The sequence below is a fragment of the Miniopterus natalensis genome, chromosome X, assembly GCF_054644295.1.
Source record: "Miniopterus natalensis isolate mMinNat1 chromosome X, mMinNat1.hap1, whole genome shotgun sequence".
Lineage (NCBI taxonomy): Eukaryota > Metazoa > Chordata > Mammalia > Chiroptera > Miniopteridae > Miniopterus > Miniopterus natalensis.
Window position 1 is genome coordinate 103579387 of NC_142103.1, and position 19416 is coordinate 103598802.

Consider the following 19416-nt stretch of genomic DNA (forward strand, 5'->3'; position numbering starts at 1 on the left):
AAAGCGGTGAAATTGGTACCTCTTCCATTTACATGCTTCTTGAGGACTCCGTACTTGCTATATTTTTAAAAATAGAGTTCAAATATTTAATTTTTAATAAGGTGCCAATGTTTACACAGTGTTACAATAAAAAAAAAAAAATTACTTTGTGGTCGTTCCAACACCAAACGCGAATAGATCTCGTAAAAGTTGCACGTAGGCCCGTTCCTGGCACACCAAGGGCGGCGCAAACGTCGCTGTGACCACAACAGTGCAAACGAGCCAGCTTCACGTGCCCTGAGTTAGATACGCAGCCCCTCCCGAAAGTCACTGCAGACACTGGACACGAGCCCGATAAAGCACCGCCCAGCGAGATTCAAACAAAGGCATACGTGACAATTAGTAATTCAGGTCTCCAACCCGGGTTCTCCTGCAGCTCAGCACCTGTTAGTGACCGCTGAGCAGCACCTGCATGTGCCGATCATTTGAAGTAATCAGCTCCCACCTAAGCGAACAAACTGCTCAGAGTTTTTGTTTCTCTGACTTATTAAGGCCAAAAATGTATCCACTGACCTGTCCCCTTCTTTGCAAAGTCTTGGGGAGGGACCAAATGAAGAAACTCGAGATCGCCTGGTTCTGAGTAACAGCAAACACTGAATGCTGATCTGCTTCTAGCACGTTCCTTTCTCTACAGGCCAGGCACACACCTGCATTCCCAGGGGATGCGCTGAAAAACCAGAACTCCGCACATCACTTTAGGGACACTTTATTTGGTGTCTGACTTCAAGGACACAGTTTCTTAGTAACAGAGGGAGAGCAACAGATAGGGCAATGTGCCTGGTTAGAGAACGCCTTGTCCATTGTGTATTTAGGTTTATTTACACTAAAAAAAAAAAAAAAAAAAAAAACTGATTCAGAAAGAATCCAGTAAGTTTTACAAATGCCTAAAGCCTTTGGTTCTGGAAAAAGGAAACAAAAACATTCCTGTGAAAAAATGTTTATTTCATCTCCACATCCCAGTTCTATGCATCTTGCTCATCAGATCACCTAGGAAAGTGATGAAGTTCAACATCTGGATACAGTAGATACCTTCTGAATCCCTACCCACGTGCTTTTTAACAAGAAGGAGTGGGCAAGCTGCGCAGCACGCTCCCCATGGAGTTTGGCTGGTGGGTGGGTGGACCACATGGCCGAGTTAGGGCTCCAGGGGAGGAAGGCAATTGGCCCTGGCATTCCCCATTCCAAGCTCCCCCATCCCTGACCTTAACCTGCCTGGCCTTTAGTTGAGGAGAGAGGAACTCCACAACAAACCAGAGGTTCAACTTATGAAGGAAAACAAGGTTAGGTTACTTAAGTCAAGTAACAGTCTCAATTCTTTCCCATGAATTCACAGACATCCCTACACTAAGCACTGGGGAGAAAGACACAGCTCCCCTTGGTGACCTTGGCCCAGAGTGAACTGGCCCCTCACCCCTCCATGGCCTCAACAGGCAGAGGGGGAAATTCTGTGGTGTCATTGACCTTTGGCTGTCTCTTCACTGTTTCGTGCTCCCTTTTGAAGCTCCTTGTTTCAGCTAAAAGGGCATCCTGGTTTATCTAAATCCAGGCCATGACTAATACTCTCTGGGGAGGCCACGTGGAAATAAGAGGGGAACTATGTGAAGCAATCCTGAAGACTTTTTAGGATTTAAAGTCCAGGAAAATCCAGCTTCACTTGCATTTGTTCCATGGAAACACAATAATAATACCAATATTAGGGTCTGTTACTCAAAACTTATGTGCTGTGAATGAGACAAATTTTATTCTATAAGACCGAACATGGAGTTCTCTACTAATGACCAGTACATTTCCACTCTGAACTGGCTAGCTGAGATTATTTGGGAGGGGGCCAGTTACAGAAACAAATGTTCCATAGTTTGTCAGGATGATCTGACAAATGTCTTAAACACATCAACCGGAAGGTTTCATAGAAATGCACCTTTAGCTAAGTTTTTATCCAAGAGGAATATTATTATTAGGGCTAAGAAATGATGGATTCTGACTGGGAGTTTTCTGTCACATCTGAGAGAGGTCAGAAGAGAATGTTCAAAGAGGTTCAGCAAGCAAGGGTAAAGAGGACAGGAAGGACAATGACAGGGACACAATGATGGCATCCAACACAGCAGACAACACTTCCCTCCCAAGGACCAACCCCCACTTCCTCATTAAGAGAATTTAACTCTTGTTCAGAGAGTAATACGCCTCGCTAAACATTGTCCTTCACAGACTCACGTGCAGCTGGGGGAGCCATGTGACAAAAGTCTAGCGAATGGATGAAAGCTGGGCGTCTCTTGGAGAGCTTTGTTTTCTTGATATTCTCACTGCACCTGTTACTTGTCTCTTCCTGCTTAGAAAGCAAACATCGTACCTAACAGTTCAGTAACCATCTTGTGACCATGAGGCAATAAGCCAAAGGACAAAGGATGGTGGGGGAAAATTACCAAAGAGTGTGGACCCTCGATGACATCATGAAGATAGTCCTGAGTGCCCAGCCCCAGGTTTGCTATGCGGCTCACCACTGTTCATTGGGCTTTCCACGATTTGCAGCCCAATGCACGCCTGATACATCAATACCCAGTGATGAGACTGAGAAGGATGAAGACGACTCGGTGCAAAGAGAACAAGACGAAGAGAAAGAGCAGACAGGTGACTCTCGTTCACACAGCTCATGCAGCGGCTCTAAAAAACGCAGCTCCATTCCTTCCCCCAGAAGAGACAGGAGTCCCGGCTGAAAGAATCAAAGCATCATTACGAAGATGCCCAATGCTTGAATTGGCCGTCTAGGATTTAACTCTGTCCTTCTGTGCTTTGATTGCTGGTATAAAAGTGCATGCTTATACATTAAAGCTGAGCATTTTGCATCCCACAGAGAAGAGAATGGAACAGATTTAGAATCAATTTAGTGTTTCTCTTGCAATCCATTTGGAGGACTTCCCACTGAGAACTCGTATGCCTCACCCTCTCTGCAGCCGTATATAATAAGATCTGAGAGGAAAAATAAGTAGTAACACTGGGTAGCCTGACTCTTGTATAGGCTATCTGGAAATTAAAGCACACTTATGACAAGCTGGCAGCATATAGGATGCATCCCATAGAAAGTACTGGACTGATCAATATTTAAGAATGCACAGGCAACAGCAATAAATAAATGAAGCAAATGCAATGAGGATGCAAATCCGTGATTGGGTGTGTACACTCTCAAAATAAGGATGGCTCCCTTTGCACAGAAGGGAACACAGTGCAGCACTGAACGTTCCAATAGTTCGTCCGGCAGTCCCAAGATGCTGGTCTTGCATAGAGAAACGACTTCTTCACACCCATCAGAACAGGTGATCCTGATGTTGGTTCGGAAACTGATGGATAAGCAAAATAACAGACTGAGAACAGGAGCAAGAAATGGGATAGTCATGCGTGACCCCATACTTGCAGCTTTCACTATGTTTGGATTTCATTTCTTCTTTTCCAACAAAGTAAGTGCAAATATCTTCAGTCTGATTCAGTAACATAGCAGCAAAACTTCAGGAACCAATAAATAAGGACACTGACACACCAATACCCCTCTGCCTTTTGGACTCAAAGCTTCACAAACACCAGCCTTGAACAGAAGGGCAAACATTTCTTGATTCAGCATTTGTGTTCCATTGTTTACAGCCACCCACATGCCCCAGAGCAGTTAGTAAATTCATTAACAAACACAATTTGAAACTCTTAAGGGGTTAAAGCTATAAAATGTCTATTCATTGATGTATTTTTTTAACAAAAGTTTTCATCCTTCCTCCCTTCCTTTCAAAGAACGCTTTTGAATCGTTCATTAGGATAATAACATATTATTTGTTTACTTCTTTTGAAATGACACAGTTGTTGTATTTTTCTCAAAATAATTGCCATCTTGTTTCTAATTAAACATGATGGATTCAGGGTCCTGGTTTGCCATCTGGGCCATATGTCTCAGAACATCCTTTTTTGTGATGATGCCAAGAAGTCTCCTGGAGAAGAAACAAAACAGAAAAAAGGGGTCAACCTTGCAATACAGACTCATGCCTTTCCCTAAACACCAGTGCCTTTTTCACCTGGGCACACAGAGAGACAACATTCCCAGCTTCCCTTGCAGCTGGGTGTGGCCAAATGAGCGAGCTCTGGCCAGTAGCATATGGATAGACATGAGAGATGCCGCCCCAGGCTGCCCGCACATTTCCTCACACTCTCTCCTCAGCTGCCAATCAGAGACAGAGGAGCCAGTGAAGGGCTCTGAGGTCACAGGGGACTGAGTTAGGAGCCGCCAGATTCAAAGACTTGGGTCCTTGAATGACTGTGTGTTGCAGAGCCCACACCTACTACAACCAACACTGAATATGACATGGGAGAAAAATAAACCTGACACATCAGGCCACTGAGATTGCAAACTTGTTTATTACAGCATAAACCTAATATGACTAAAACACACCAAAAAATGAGAAACAATGTAGAAAGCAGAATAGAATTAGAAAACGAGTATTTTTTAACCCCCAGTGTAATAATGAGTTTAGTCAATAATTATCAATGGACTCCAAAACCACTGGGTAAATGGTTGCTGGAAACCAGAAATTGTACATGGCCTCAAAGGATCCATCTACAGATTACATACAAAAAGAAAAATGTCCCTTTCCAAGTGAGGGTTCCGGCCATCACCACCTCATCCAAGTAATGGAGCTTATCACCAACGAGGTCCGAAAGGCTGACATTATGACGTCATCTACTTTGAAATGTTGCCAAAAACTACTTAAACCAAATCAAACCATGAGGAAGCAATCAAACAAATTCAGAATGTGAGCCTACTGGTCTGGACTCTTCAAAAAAATCTATGTCACAAATAACAAACCAAAAAAGGCAAGGAACTATTTTAAACAAACATCCCCTAAAGAATATTGTTCAGCACTAAAAAGAAATGAGCCACCCAGCCAAGTAAAGACATGGAGGAAACTAAAATGCATATTACTAAGAGAAAGAAGCCAGTCTGAGAAGGCTGCGTGATTCCAATCCTGTGACATTCTGGAAAAGACAAAACTAAGGAGGCAGCAAAAAGATCAGCAGTTGCCGGGGGTGTGGGGAGGTGGGAATGTTTAAGGCAGTGCAGCTACTCTGTATGATACAATAACGGTGTGTACATGTCGTCCTCCACTTGTCAATACCCATAGAACATGCAACACCAAGAGTGAACCCTAATGTACACTATGGTCCTTAGTTAATAATAATGTTATCAGTATTGGATCATCAATGGCAACAAATATAATATGCCAATGAAGGTGTTAAAGAAAGGGAAACTGAAGGAACAAGAGAGGGAATATGGGAACTCTGCACTTTTTGTTCAATTTTTCTGTAAACCTAAAACTACTCTAAAAAAATTAAGTCTATTAATTAAAGAAAACAAAACCCTTAGAGGGGAAGGGGCTGCCTGAAGGGAGGAGGTGGTGAAGAAGGCTAAAGCCAGGAATTGTTTTTCATTCTAGCTGTTTAGAGCTACTTGACTTTAAACATGTTCATATAGTACTTTGAATACATTTCTGAAACTTATCAAAATGCAGTCCAGCTGATGACGCCCCATAAAGCAAGACGCTCTTACACTAGATCTGCAAGCCAAGTCTGAGTCCTGACCGAGCCTGCCCAGGCTGTCACAACAAAGCACCACAGACTGGGTGGCTTCTGGCAGTTCCGGAGACTGGAAGGCCAAGATCAAGGTGCTGGTGGGTTTGGTTTCTGCAGCGGCCTCTCTCCTTGGCTTGCAGACATCGCCTTTTTGCTGTGACCTCACATGGCCCTTTTCTCGGTTCGAGCATCCCTGCCATCTCTTCCTCTTCTTATAAGGACACTAGTCCTATTAGATTAAGCCCCACTCTTATGACCTCACTTAACCTTAATTACCTCCTTAAAAACCCCATCTCCAAATACAGTTACACTGGAGGTTAGGGCTTCAACATAAGAATTTGGGGTGTGGGGGAGCAACACAATTCAGCATGTTCCTTAGTAGATGACGAGCTCCTTGGCTTTATTTTTAAACACTTTTTGAGCCTTCTCTAGTTCTCAGGCAAACACATGCTCAGTAAGATGATTAAACCAATGTTGCTTTGAAAAATATGACTTGTTAAGTGTTTGCAAAGTGCTGAGAACTCTACTATAACACACCACACACACACACACACACACACACACACCCCTCCCCCATCCCTCCCCCATCCCTCCCCCATCTACAAAGCCTGGATTTTATTTCCTTATCTTCACCCTGGAGACAGCATCAAAGATCAGGCATCTGCCTAAAGCATCCTGACAGCCTCCCCTTCGAGCACCGCAACTACAGTGTCTGACAGTCCAGCTGGTTACAGCGGTTCTGGGGACACACAAATTCAGCAGCTGCCTTGGGTGCCAGCATCAACTGTGCCCTGGCCCGCGACAATAATTATCACAGAAGACACTGCACATCTGCCCGGAAGGAGGTGGCATCAAATCCAGCAACGATCATTAGTGCCTGGAAATGTTTTATTTGATTTACATCAAGAGTTTGCTCTTCCAGCCCCTTTGGGTAGCAGTTCAAGTGAATCTGATGACTGATAAATGGCCAATCTATGACCATGAATGTAATTCAGATTGAAGCAGCTGAGCTATTCTGGGGAGGCCACCAAGCAGAACTTGGGGAAAGCTGACATCATCTCCCCAGCTCGCTTATCCTTTCTAGGTCCTGTGTATGGAAAATTCCACCCAAATTCGCTCTGTGCCCCTGTAGGCTTCCTAGACACCGGCATTCTGGGGACAAAGACTTCTCTGGTTCCTGGTCTGGTGTCACAATTACCTTGGACCCCAGGCCCTGAAAAATCCTGCAGATGATGCTGGTCAACAGGACGAGCTGGGCTTTCAGCCACCAGCAAAGAAGGCACATGGCGACAGAATAATCAAAAACGCGCGCTGGCTTAAGACGTGCCTGCCCTGGCCGCCAGCCCGGGGAGATGAAAGGCCCCGCACACAAGGACCCCTGGCCAGCACTAACGTATCAGCATCTGTGTTTGTTTAAAATATGTAGAGCGAGAGAGAGAGTGCGATTTTGTTTTCTCCCAGAACATTCGGAGCCAATTTCGGCACCCAAATCTTCACAGGAAAACCTCGTGGGGCTCCATGAGGTGCGGGCGGGCGTTAGGAACAGAATTTCCTGCCAGCCCTGGAAATTCCAATGATAACTGACATTGGATTATTATTTTAAAGGGAAAGAGAAACTGCAATCCACTTGAGACGACATGAGTGATCCCGGTAGTATTTACACCAAGCGCTAGAAATTCAAGTACATAAATGGGCTTCAGTGTTTTGCAAAGTGGGGTCCCACAACCAGCAGCAGCCCCTCGGGGCTTGTTAGAAATATACATTCTCCGCCCCCCTCCCTCCCACCCTCCCCTGCCCCAGACCTGCGCTGGGGCCCAGCATTCTGGGTTTCCCATGGAGGTTTAATCCTCAGAGATTCTGACGCATGTTCAAGTCTGAGGACCACTGAGTTCCTTTAAAAGCCACAGCAAAAAAATCTCTAGCCTGAAACATTTGTTTATTTGTTCCATATTGATTGCCTTTCCCATGTGCAAGACTTCTCCTAGTTGCTGTCAGAGCTGAGGACCACACTTATCCTGTCAGCTAGGAGTTCTCTGGGCCTGTGTGCAAATCCAGCGCCTTGCAGAGCACTGTGCCACTGTTAGCAGGACAGTGGGAAAAAAGCAGAGTAAAGATTACTCACTATTCTCTGGCTATCCTCTGGCATCCAGTCCATGGTCAATTGCAACACTGGTGACATTTTGGGCTGGATGATCCTTTGTTGTTGTGGGGACTGCCCTGCGTACTGTAGGGTGTTGAGGAGCATCCCTGGCTTCCACTCACCAGATGCCAGCAGCACCCTCTCCCCCCGAGTTGTGACACCCAAACTCTCTGGAGAACAAAATCACCTGGGTTGAAAAGTGCTGGATTAAACTGGAGTCCAGTTTAATTGGTTCTGGAGTCTATAGAGGCCTAAGCTATATTCGGGCGATCAATGTCTCCATAACCCGGACCCCACACCTCCTGCCCCCAGGCCCTAAAGGAATGAACTGGGCAGACAACCCTAGGTGCCAGGCTACCCTGACTGAGCCAACCTTTTCCTCCCACCAAGTTTCTGAGGCCGTGCAATCTGGGGTGCGCCTCTGAGCCCAAAGCATGGCCCTCAGGGCACTGCACCTCTATCAGCATCAAGACCCTTCGTCTTTGTGGTGCTGCCTGCATGGCCGGCATAACACAAAGCAAAGGGATATTGCTGTGGCAGAGACGGTGCCAGGGTGCCGCCACGTCCCAGCGCCCTGATGGTGTTTGTGTTGAAAGCATGAACTTGTTTTAAACACACTGACAATTTAGGGAACAAGCTGAGCAGAATGCAAACTTCACATCTGCTTCTGGGGATTTCATCCACGAGAGACTGCAGGTGAGAGCAGCAAGCTGCACCCAGCTGCGTCTGGGGACAGGGATACCCCAAATGCTCATGTCCAGGAGCCAACCTCGGAGCTTTCCCAAGGTGAAGTAACGTATTTATTGTCATAGTGATATATTTCTTAACCATTTAACATGTCCAAAATGGTACTACCATTTTTATTACCTTCCCATCTTTTTCTTTAATGTGTCACTGATGAAGTTTTTGAGGACTGTGCCCCTAACCCTATTTTTCTCACGAGCCCTGTGGCTTTCATTGCTCATTTGTGCAGATGATCAGTGCCGTGACTTTGAGGAGTGTATATGTCACATTACAGCAGAACTGGCTATATCTTCTCCCTGAGCCCGGTGTCAGCTGGGCAGTAGAAAAGCAGCCCTAAGTCCCCTCCTTTAGCTCCTCCCCTTTGTAGTTCAGCCTGCAGCCTCGGGCCAGGCAGCAGCCTCTGCCACCTTCCGGGCTGCACTGGCCCCTGCGCTGGGTTCCCACCGCTCCCGGCACCTTCTCCTCAAAGCGCGCCCCACGCTTACTGCCGTCCTCCACAGGCGCTGGTCCCTGAGCCCCGAGGGCTGAGGCTGAGGCGGCGCCCGGCCGCGGCACTCACCCGCTGCGCGTCACCAGGCACTGGCGGAGGCCCAGCTTGCGGAAGATGTCCACCACCGTCTCCATGGGGGTGTGGTCCGTGACCGTGAAGGGGCTGAGGTTCAGCACGCGGCGCAGCTTCAGGGGCTGCGGGCTGCTGGCCGGCAGCTCGGGGGGCTCCTCCGTGAAGTACATGATGGAGTTGCTCACGATGCCCTCCTGCCGCTGCCTGGCGTTCTCTGGAAGGGGCAGGCGGGAGCATGAGCCACACCCAAACCCGCCGGGCAGCTCCCGACCCAGGCCCCGGGAACACGCACCTTCCCCCTCCTGCATCCTAGAATCCCACAGAAAAGGGGCTCGGGGGGCAAACTCCATGTTCCTTTTTTTTAAATCCTCACCTGAGTGAGGATATTTTTTCCTTTTTTTTCTTTTTGAGACAGAGTGGGGGAGAGGGGAGGAGAGAGACAGACAGAGAGAGAGAGACATCCATTGCTTGCCTCCTGCACGTGCCCAGACCAGGCCCAGGTATCCAACCTGTAACCCAGGTATGTGCCCTTAACCAGGAATCGAACCCACGGTCCTCCAGTGTGCAAGCTGATACTCTAACCACTGGGCCACACCAACCAGGGCCAAACTCCACATTCTTAATGATGGGCTTCAGCCAAACATCTGTGAAATCAGTCATACTGGGCAAGGGTCCGCCTGCTGTGACCCAACTGTTCATTGCCAAAGTCCTGAAAGATGGGCCTGAGCAGGATGGCTCCTTTGGGGGACACATTGCTTCCCTGGGCTCCAGGGCATCCAGAAGGCCCAGAGCCCCCCACCCTTGCCTTTCTGATGCTTCTTCACCCGATCATGGGCTGAAGTTTGACATCACAAGAAACCTCACTTATCTGCCCCATGACCTTAATACATTGGTTTTTTACAAACTTACAGTTGGCCCAAATGACATTGTGAGTCCTGAAAGAAATAGAAAATTAATAGGATCATCCCAGGCTCAAAGCCCAGAAATGCAGCTCAATCCCAAATATGATCCTTGGGACCAAGGAAATACCCCTAGAAAAGCTGCATCTCTCACCCCTTGGATCTCCTCTCTTAAAAATGGGCCATTGTGAGGATATCTCAAAGAGAGATAGTAAAACTGTTATGGTAACAATTAGCCTAGTTCTATCTATAGGCAAGGCCATGTGAAAGAGAGCTGAAGTGGGGTAACAGGAACTCATTAGAATACAGCATTATGCAGTGCTAGAAAGCCAGGCTATTTTAAGTCACACATGAAACAAATCCATCGGTCTCAAGATATTTCTCCAAGGCAATTTTCCTTCTGTTGGAATTTTAATCTTTCTTTTGGTTCATGGGAAAGGGTTAGCAAAAATGTATGGCAAGGCTTTGCCTTAAAACAAATTCTGGTTTCTATAATACAGTTTTCGCTTTCTCAAAGACTACTATTCACCTATATTGTTCTTTGAGAACTAAAACTCGAACTGCCTGCGCTAAGGCCGTTTACTGCAGGAGAGACTCCAGTGGAAAACTGGAGGCATTCAGGTCAGGCTGAGTTTGCAAAAGGGTCTCTGTTTAAAAGAGGAATGGAGGGCCTGGTGGGAAGATACTTGCACATTATTTGGGTCAGGCTAAATGTAGTTACATCAAATGGGATATGATTCAACCACAGATGCCGGATGACACTGAGGCACAACATGTTTTCAAACGGAGATGCTACACAATGCACACTGAGCACTTGTCCTCTAAATCAAGATGGTTCCATCCTGGAGCACTAAGGCAGAGGCAACAGTCAACACATACTATTTGCTCATTTTCATGCACCATTTGAGTCTCAAAGTCCCACATGGCAGGAATCCCATCTTTCAATAATCTGGTTCCACGTTAGGAATGGATCAAGCCACACACCTCAATCAAGAACTGATCACATGGATTTGCTGAACCCCTTATAAAAACCAAATGCAACTTAGGAAACTGTCAGTCGGCTTCTTGAAATAAACAAGCTGACATTTCCTCTGCAATCTACCAACTGGGTTAGAAGCCCTGATTCTAACGGCAGCTAGCTCAATGGATTCTTGCTCCCCAGTGCATTCCCAGTGCCTGGACAATGTCTAGTATACAGCAGACACAAAACAGATATTTGCCAAATGCGTGCATGAACCAATCAATCCAGGAGTGAATGAGGAGTGAGTGAGCCTACTAAATGTTGGTGGACTTGTCTTTGTCTGCCATGTAGAACAGAGCCTGTTGCACGCAGGAGGCATTAGGAATGAAAGCCCATGAGCTAGCCACTGCCAAACAAGGAATCGAAGGCAGCAGGTGGGGTCAGAGCCAGAGGTCTGAGCTGTGCTCGTTGCTACTCCAAGAGTGGCAGCTGCTGCTCTCCCCAGAGGAGCTTTGCTAGGAACTCTATCAGAAAGACTTTTCTTAAAGCTTTGAGCTCGGGGAGTGGGGGCGCTATGCACAGGCTGAAAGCTGGTGAATGGAAGAAGAACCAGCAAGAAAGCTCTGCGCATCTCTCCACTAGAGTGAACCATCTACTCTCAGTTTGGACAAGAAATCTTCATCGGTCACCAAAATGCCTGCAACAAACTTTAGCATGTAAGCTCACAGAGGACAGAGACTGGCTGCTGTCACCCTGTGCTCCAGGTCCTAGGAGTATGGGGGCACATGTGGATACGTAAGAATATTTTCTATGTGGAAGGATTCACTGACTCCTCCCCCAGGGGATGACCCAATGCTATAAGAGAAGAAACTCCCACACCCCACGGATTCATGGGAGCCTTTGTTAGAAAAGAACTCCTCTCCAAAAAAAACCAATGTTTACATGTGTAAAAGACAAGAAGGAAATACACCTAATATTAACCATGACTTTCTATGGGGTTGAGAAAGGGGGGGCTTTTTCTGTCTACTCTTTTCCTTCTGACTTCCCCAATATTATATAAGTACGTATTACTTTCACTTTAAAAATGTAGTAAACTTCATTTTTAATTGTTTTAAAGATCAGACAGTTAAACTGTTTTTAATAAGGAGGTTTATTGTACATTCTGCCAGAACTAGTATTAATGGCCACAGCTTCTGGAAAATGCTGTACATTTTAGGAGCACCTGCTAAGGTCATTCAACTTGACGTTCCACTTCCTCACAGCAATACGATCAGAATGCCAGGTGCAGAGCAGATAATTAAGAAAGTGTTGGTAAAGTGAATTTTGCAAACTATGATAGGCCAAGAAATTCTAAAAGACTAGAAATACTCACATAGCCAGTAAGCTGTTACAATGGCTTTAGAACAATGGTTCTTGACTGGGAGCAATTTTGCCCTACCCTCAGGGGACATTTAGCAATATCTGGAGACACCTTTGGTTGTCATAACTGGGGGATGGGGTTCCTACTGGTATCTACTGGGTAGAAAGCAAGGATGTTGCCTAACACCCTACAGTGCACAGGACAGCCCCTCTCTATAACAAATGAGCCAGCCTGAAAAATCACCAGTATTAAGGTTGAGAAACTCTACTTTGGAGTAATTATGTTTTTAGGGCTGTAATACTTTATCATTCTCCTCATTAAAAATGCTTCCATAGCCCTGGCCAGTTTGTTCAGTGGTTAGTGTTGGCCTGCGGACCAAATGGTCCCAGTCAAGGGCAAGTACCTGGGTTGCAGGTTTGATGCCCAGCCCTAGTCAGGGCAAGTGCAGGAGGCAACCAATCGACGGGTCTCTCTCACATCTCTTTCCCCCACCCTTTCTTCCACTCTCTCTGAAAATCAATGGGAAAAACATCCTCGAGTGAGGGTTAACAAAAAAAATTTTAAATGCTTCATAAAAACAAATGTAATTAACAAGAAAGGTTAAAATGGAAAATTAGAAGCAACTATAGTGGTGGTCAGTAAAAAGATGATGTGATAACAAAGTAAAAACTATTTAGAAGAAAAAGCAGATTATTTTATGATGTCATAGTTTACAAAGGCATGGAGAAGTCCCTCTTATATGTTTTTATCCCCAGCAGGAAAAGCAGACTGTTCTCCCAGGAAGAAACCTTTGTCCCTAAACAGCCCATCCAACAGATCTAACACTTATCTTCTTATTCGGCCCTGGTAAGCATCTCCCACATGCTGGAGAACCGTCATTAAATCATCCACCAGACAAAAGAATCAGAGTTCCCTTAACTCTTGCCCATAACTCTAACTTTCCATCCCTTTAATCATCTTTGTGGCTTCCCACTGAGTCCTCTCTCAACCATCCTCACTTAATTGCAGAATTCAAGACTGGGAGAGCCCGAGCCCTGCTGAGCATGGAAAGAGCTTCATATTTGCAAATGGCACCAAGGAGTAAAGTCCCATTTCCTGGAAATTTGAACTGGGGCCACGCAAGGCCCACTGCTGGTGTGTGACGGTGAAGAGGGCAGCACTTCCTAGGTGGTGCCCAAGAATTGCTCTCTAACAAAGGCGACAGCAGTGGTTTCGTGTTGCAGAGGGACTGAAAATAACACATTTTCAAGCGTCACCTGAGCAGCTGCTACAATTCTTAACATGAGCTGTAAGAAAAATCCTTATTTGCCTTATTTACCATTCTTTTCTTATCCAAACTATCTTGGATCTATCTATCATCTTGGCTCCTAATTCCCCTGAAAGTGTAATTGGCATGAAATCATTACTAGCTAAATGCTGTTGTCATATTTCCATATTCACAAAAGGGCATATAGTTCTGCAAATATAGCTCACAAATTTCTCCACCAGAATCCAGGACTCTTCTATTTCCACATATCAGGAAAACAGCTTTTCTGATTGCTCAGAACAAAACACTCTTTGCCTTTTCACAAACCATGTAAATAGCAGCCTCTACACCGTGCTCGGTGTGATTAAAAGCATATAGGTATTATTTACGCCGAGTGTTGCCTCTTCAGACATTCCAAACATAGCTTCCAGAGGAGCACACGGTTGCCAAGCTTAGACTTCTCCTCTAACCAGTTGATGACAATCGCTGCTTCCCACTTGATTACAGTAATGGGTTTCAGCAAAATTAGTAAACTGTCTTTTAGCAGGTGTGCCCAGAGCTACACAACAGGTAATGGATTCTGTGACATTTAGTACTTTCATTTTTTAATTTCGACCTTTGCTTAAAAGATTTTAGGGATTGAATATTTCCTAAAGACTGCTGATTACATTATTTTAATACAAACCCAATCCTACTTATACAGCTTTTTTTTTAAATCTCCTTTTTTATAAGGCAATATTTATGCCTAAAGGCACCTATCTGCTGAGTGGCAGGACTATAATAAAGAGAAACATCGCTGAAAACTTGGCACAGATGTGCCAGTGTCCAAAATATAAAGTCAGCTGTTGCTTTTGGAAGGTAAATATGTTTGAGCAACAAACATTAGAGGATATAGCTTATCTCAAGTTATTTTTATAAAGCCTTTGATGAAGATCCATTTAAAGATATTTTCAAAGCTATTTAACATGGCAAAGAGCTTTGGGAATTCAAAGGGAGAGCTAAGAGATAGTTAACAAAGGGCAGGGAGAGGCAAAGGGTTGTCCGTGAAGGTGCATTCCCAGTGGGGAGTTCGGCCACCATACCCAGGCGAGTTCCACTGGCAAACTTCATGAGCACTCTGAAAGATGGCATATACAGTAAAATTGCACACCTGAGCTGCACCCTGGGCCCCAGCTGACGGCAAGGTGCTGGGATGGTGTGCAGCTGCTCCCAGCCGCGCCGCGACGGGAGGTCCACCGAGGCTCCGCCAGAGGAGCCGGAGGCTCACTGCTCCCCCTGACCAAGACCCCCAGCCGTTCACATGCAGGCCTTGCTCTTTGGAATCCTCATCCTGCTCCCCTTCCAATGCGGCCATCGCTAGGCTGATGGGGCCCGCAGGCTTGCTCCTCTGAGCTGCCTGTCTTTGGGACACCTCACCCGGGCATCGTCCCCTCTCTCCTCCGCCAACTCGACAGGCTACCCCTCAGCGCAGCTGATTTCAGTTAGCGCTCAAGGAGGGAAAGCATCGCACGGAACGGCCATGATTTCTGCTCGTTAGCCCACGTGGGCCTTGAACTGGCGGGATGGGACATAATGTCATAAAGTGAAGTGAAAGGCTTGTGTGGAGCCGAGAGGCATCTGAGGCAAAGAACTCACCATCTCAGTAGTTCACGTGCCTGAGAGTGTCTCTCTGAAAGCAGCTCCCCCCGGGCCAGGCCAAGCTTTCCCATCCCTTCCTTCTCAGCTTTGCCCAACAGTGAGTTCCCTAAAAGGCAGCAGCTGCTTGCCTCCTAGCAGGACTGGGGTCCAGGTAGCTTCTTGCAAATGTGGTGCTCATCTTCCAGACAAGAATGCCCCTCGCAAGACCCTGCTCCTCACAGTGTGACGTGGGACCAGCAGCATAGCACTAACTGGGAGCTTGGGAGAAATGCAGAGCCTCAGGCCCCACCCCAGACCAGCTGAATCAGAAGCCGCACCTCAACCAGACCCCCAGGTGACACGAATGCACATTCAAGTGTGAGATCCCCTGGCTTAAAGCCCTCCTACCTTTGTACATTCTCTTGACCCTCCTTGAGAATACAGGGGGTACAAAGGCTGCCATTTGCCTCTTAGTAGCTCATGAGTTTTCTCCTCTTTACTCACTTATTGCAAGAATCAGTTCCCTCCTCTGGGCAAATCCGATGAGGCGCTCAGAGTCCCTGGAGACCACTACAGGGAAGCCGTTGAAATCAGTCTCTTTGATGAGCGTCTCCACGTCCTCCACAGTCATGCTGTCCTGGGTGAGCACGGACAGCGGCGGCTCTCCCCGCCGAGGCCGCATCACGTCGGTGGCCAGTGTGCGGTGAGTGAACTCATCCTTCACATCCAGAAACGGGTACCCATTTAAGTGGATGTGGGCCTCGTAGATGCCTTCTTTCCCGAAGGCATCAGCCACCCACTTGCTGGTCACAGCTGCCGCCATCAGGGGTACAATGTATTCCAGACCACCCGTTAATTCAAACATGATGACCACCAATGACACCGTCATCCTGGTCACTCCACCTGCAAGTTAAGAGAGGAGTGAAATTCCACAACTCAACCCCAGACCCTCAGGAGGGCATGAATCGTGGAAACTGACAAGCTGGCTGTAAATTCTCCTTAAGGCACATCCCAGGCTCCTGGCACTAGGAACACCAGACAGCACCTCAGCGTTACACCTGGTTGTCATTTTAAACAGCAAAATCATTAACAAAAAGCACAAAAATGCAAAACACATGGCACTAAATAGACCACAAGGAGGACATCTGTGTCCAGGTGGAGAACTGAATCCAAAAGGTAGACCTTCACCTTAGTCAATTCAGCTGGGGACCTACGTGCATGTCGGATAACTACAATCTTCCACTGCTCTGCAAGTGTCCAAGAGTGACTGTGAAGGCCCCACAAGCATTGATTTAGGGGGTACAAACAAACTTTAGCACGTAGACAAATGCCCAATTATGGATTCCACGAATGAGGATCGACTGCCATCAAAGACCAGACAGAAGCCTTGGTATGTTAAGCTACTGAGACTGAGGGGTTTACTCATCACAGCAGCACAACTTCTCCTATCCTGAGCATGCAAGTGCTCACGTCTTCCTCTGGCCAGTCCTCTAACCCCGATCAGCCTTTATGCTGGTCTGTCTCACCTTTCCCTGCACCTCCCACCCTGCCTCACCCACCCCTGGCTGTACCTAGGCAGGCTGCTGCTCCCACCATTGCGTAAAGTCCCGGGGTGACACAGTCCGCTCCGGGCCTGCACCAGTTCCTGAAGATGATCCAGTCATGGTGATGGTAAGCCAGCTGCTCCACACCGATTCCCACCATCCTGCCCGCCATGGCTCCCACAGCCATGCTGGGGATGAAGAGGCCCGATGGGATCTCCAGGGAAGACACATGGGGAAAGAAGCATGAGAGAAGTCCCAATTCCAGCCTCCCCACCCCCAGTACACACCGTCCCACCTCAAAGAGCTTGCATTTTGCTTCAGTCCTTAAAAGGAGGTGTAACACTTTGTAGTGGGTCAGCTGGGAAAGGTGGGACAAGTGACTGCACCTGCCTAGTCAGAGAATGCAATTTTCCACTTTCATTTCCCAGCCTTCAACAGCTGGCCCAGTTTGCCTGCTGTGGATTAAAGAATGATAAGCCCCACTGCAAATAGCATTCAAAGCGAGCATCTGTCATTTCAGATACTCACCGCTGTCTTGTTCCCCTTGCATGTCCCTCAGATTAGCTTTTAAAATTAAATGTCAAGCCATAGCAGGAAAATGGAAAAAAAGAGCCTGTGGCCGTTCTCAGGTGGAATAAAGAAGCTGACAGTGGCAGAGCAGCCACCCTGGATCTTCCAAAAAGCTTTCCTCAGCTAACTGCCCTCTCAAATATACAGTGGCCAAACACCCACTGGGAAGGGGGCACTGCCCTCTTCCCAACAAAGTCCATTTTCTGAAAAGTATTCTGAATATTTTCAAGCCAGGTTAGAAGCAGCACAGAAATAGACTATGTGAACTAAAAGATCTTGGTAATAGCATGCTTTCTGTTTTGCTGTGTGAAAACACATTTTATCTAGTGATCAAACACGTGCTATAAAACACGCCTGACTCTCCGTGTCCGTGGAGATTGCTCGTGGCTATGATACTGAGTGGGAGCCACATCTATGCCCAGCCCAGAGTGTCATCAATCTCAAAATGGAAGTGGATCTTTAACCAAATTCCAGGTAAGTTTAGATCCTTGAGTGTGATTTCTAGAGTTTAGGACATTCCTGAGGAAATTGTTCCTTTCTGAGCTGCCCCTTATCCCTCGGCCACTTAATCCCCCAGAACTTCAAAATGGACCTTTCCCAGCAGGCACCGGAAGATGAAGCTAGTGTCTTGTCAGACACAAAAATAAAAATCCCTTTTCTAGGAGAGAATGCATCAGAAACAGTAGCTGTTTAATAAAGTCCTCCATCCTTGTTGTCAGGGCAAAAATTCGTTTGTGCCTGACCATTACACACTAAAGTGTAAACTCTCTACATGGTTTCTTAGACTGAAAAAAAAATCATAAGAATAGCACACAGAAAGCAATAGTAATGGGAAACAACGGGGCTTCTGGAGGATTCTCAGTGTTCCACTTCTGATCCTGGTGCTGATTACACAGGCATGTGTTTCGTGAAAGTTCACCAAGCTGCATACATCCCTGTGTGAATGATGTGCTCTGAGCCTTGGCTTTTCACTTGTAAAATGGGATTAAAATCTAACTCATAGGCTTGTTATTTATCAAAATTATAGGTTCTTGTTGATTAAAATAATGTCAAGGGCCCAGCACAAGACAACATTCAGTAAACATCAATCCCCCTTTCTTCCCGTCAAAATTTCATTTTGGCCATTAGGGTGCTTTCCCAAGAAGGACGTGGGTGGCCCACACATCTTCCTTCCCCTTCACTTACCTTCATGCCAAAGGTAAATATGGTGATGACGATTTTGAAGATCAGGGCCAGGGCCAGCTGCCACATGGCCGTGTACACCCCGTGCCCGGCCGGCCTGTCGGGAATGTCATCCACAGGCCGGGTCATGTTGGGGTCGTTGATGTAGTCACAGAGCTGGGAGGACTCGAGGGCCCCGCAGTCATTGAACAGCTCGGAGATGAGCTCGCTCGTGCTCTGGCGCGTGTAGGGGTTGGGGTAGGCGATGATGGCGGTGATGGCGGTCACCACAATGACCTCTAGCACTGGGTACTTCCCCAGCTTGGTGGTTTTGCGCCTCCTGCACCAGGCGATGTTGCAGCGGATAAAGAGGGTTCCCCACAAGCCCCCGAAGACCCCCAGCAGGATGAAGGGAAAGAGCTCGGCCATGTACCAAGGCGTGTGATATTCCACGTAAAAGAGAACAAGGCGGCTGTTCCCAAAGGGATTGATGGATCGCAGCGTGAAGGCTGCCACCAGGGCCGCGAAAAAGGACCGCCACAGAGTCTTCAAGGGAAAGTAGTAACTGACCTGGACGGACAAGTAGAAAATTAGAGACTGGCCAAAGACAGGCGGTACTCACTTCCTCGACCTAGGTTTAATTATGACCCAAATGCGCCAACAAAGATATTTAGAGGACTCTATGTCTAAAAGTGGAATGGATACTAGTCAAGGTTTTTTTTGAACTATTTTTAAGAGAAATGAAAATATTTATCATAATTCTGCTTATGGCACAGAGACCCTCCTAAAAGCAAATAAACCTTTGACTTTGATTCTACAGACAACAGAATAGATCAAGGGTTGGAAAGCCCTGGCCTAACAAACGTATCTGAATGGTGCATGAGCTAAGAAACAATTTTAGATTTGTAAATGGTTGGGGAGGAATATTTTGTGACGTGAAATATTCAAAAGAAAATCACTATTTTGTGACAC

At 46.7% G+C, this 19416-nt stretch overlaps 1 protein-coding gene across 1 annotated transcript in view; it reads right to left on the reverse strand.

Annotated features, from left to right (window-relative positions):
• Positions 1-729: 729 nt before the first annotated feature.
• The window catches only part of CLCN4 (Cl-/H+ antiporter 4), a 50903-nt gene continuing 32216 nt past the window's right edge, over positions 730-19416 (reverse strand). The window contains exons 8-12 of the mRNA XM_087813668.1: positions 18469-19014; positions 16741-16927; positions 15674-16072; positions 9084-9300; positions 730-4004 (exon numbers count right to left, since the gene is read on the reverse strand). Of these exons, the coding sequence (XP_087669794.1) occupies positions 3914-4004; positions 9084-9300; positions 15674-16072; positions 16741-16927; positions 18469-19014 (1440 nt within the window). The 3' untranslated portion in view covers positions 730-3913. The remainder of the gene's footprint in view (positions 4005-9083; positions 9301-15673; positions 16073-16740; positions 16928-18468; positions 19015-19416) is intronic.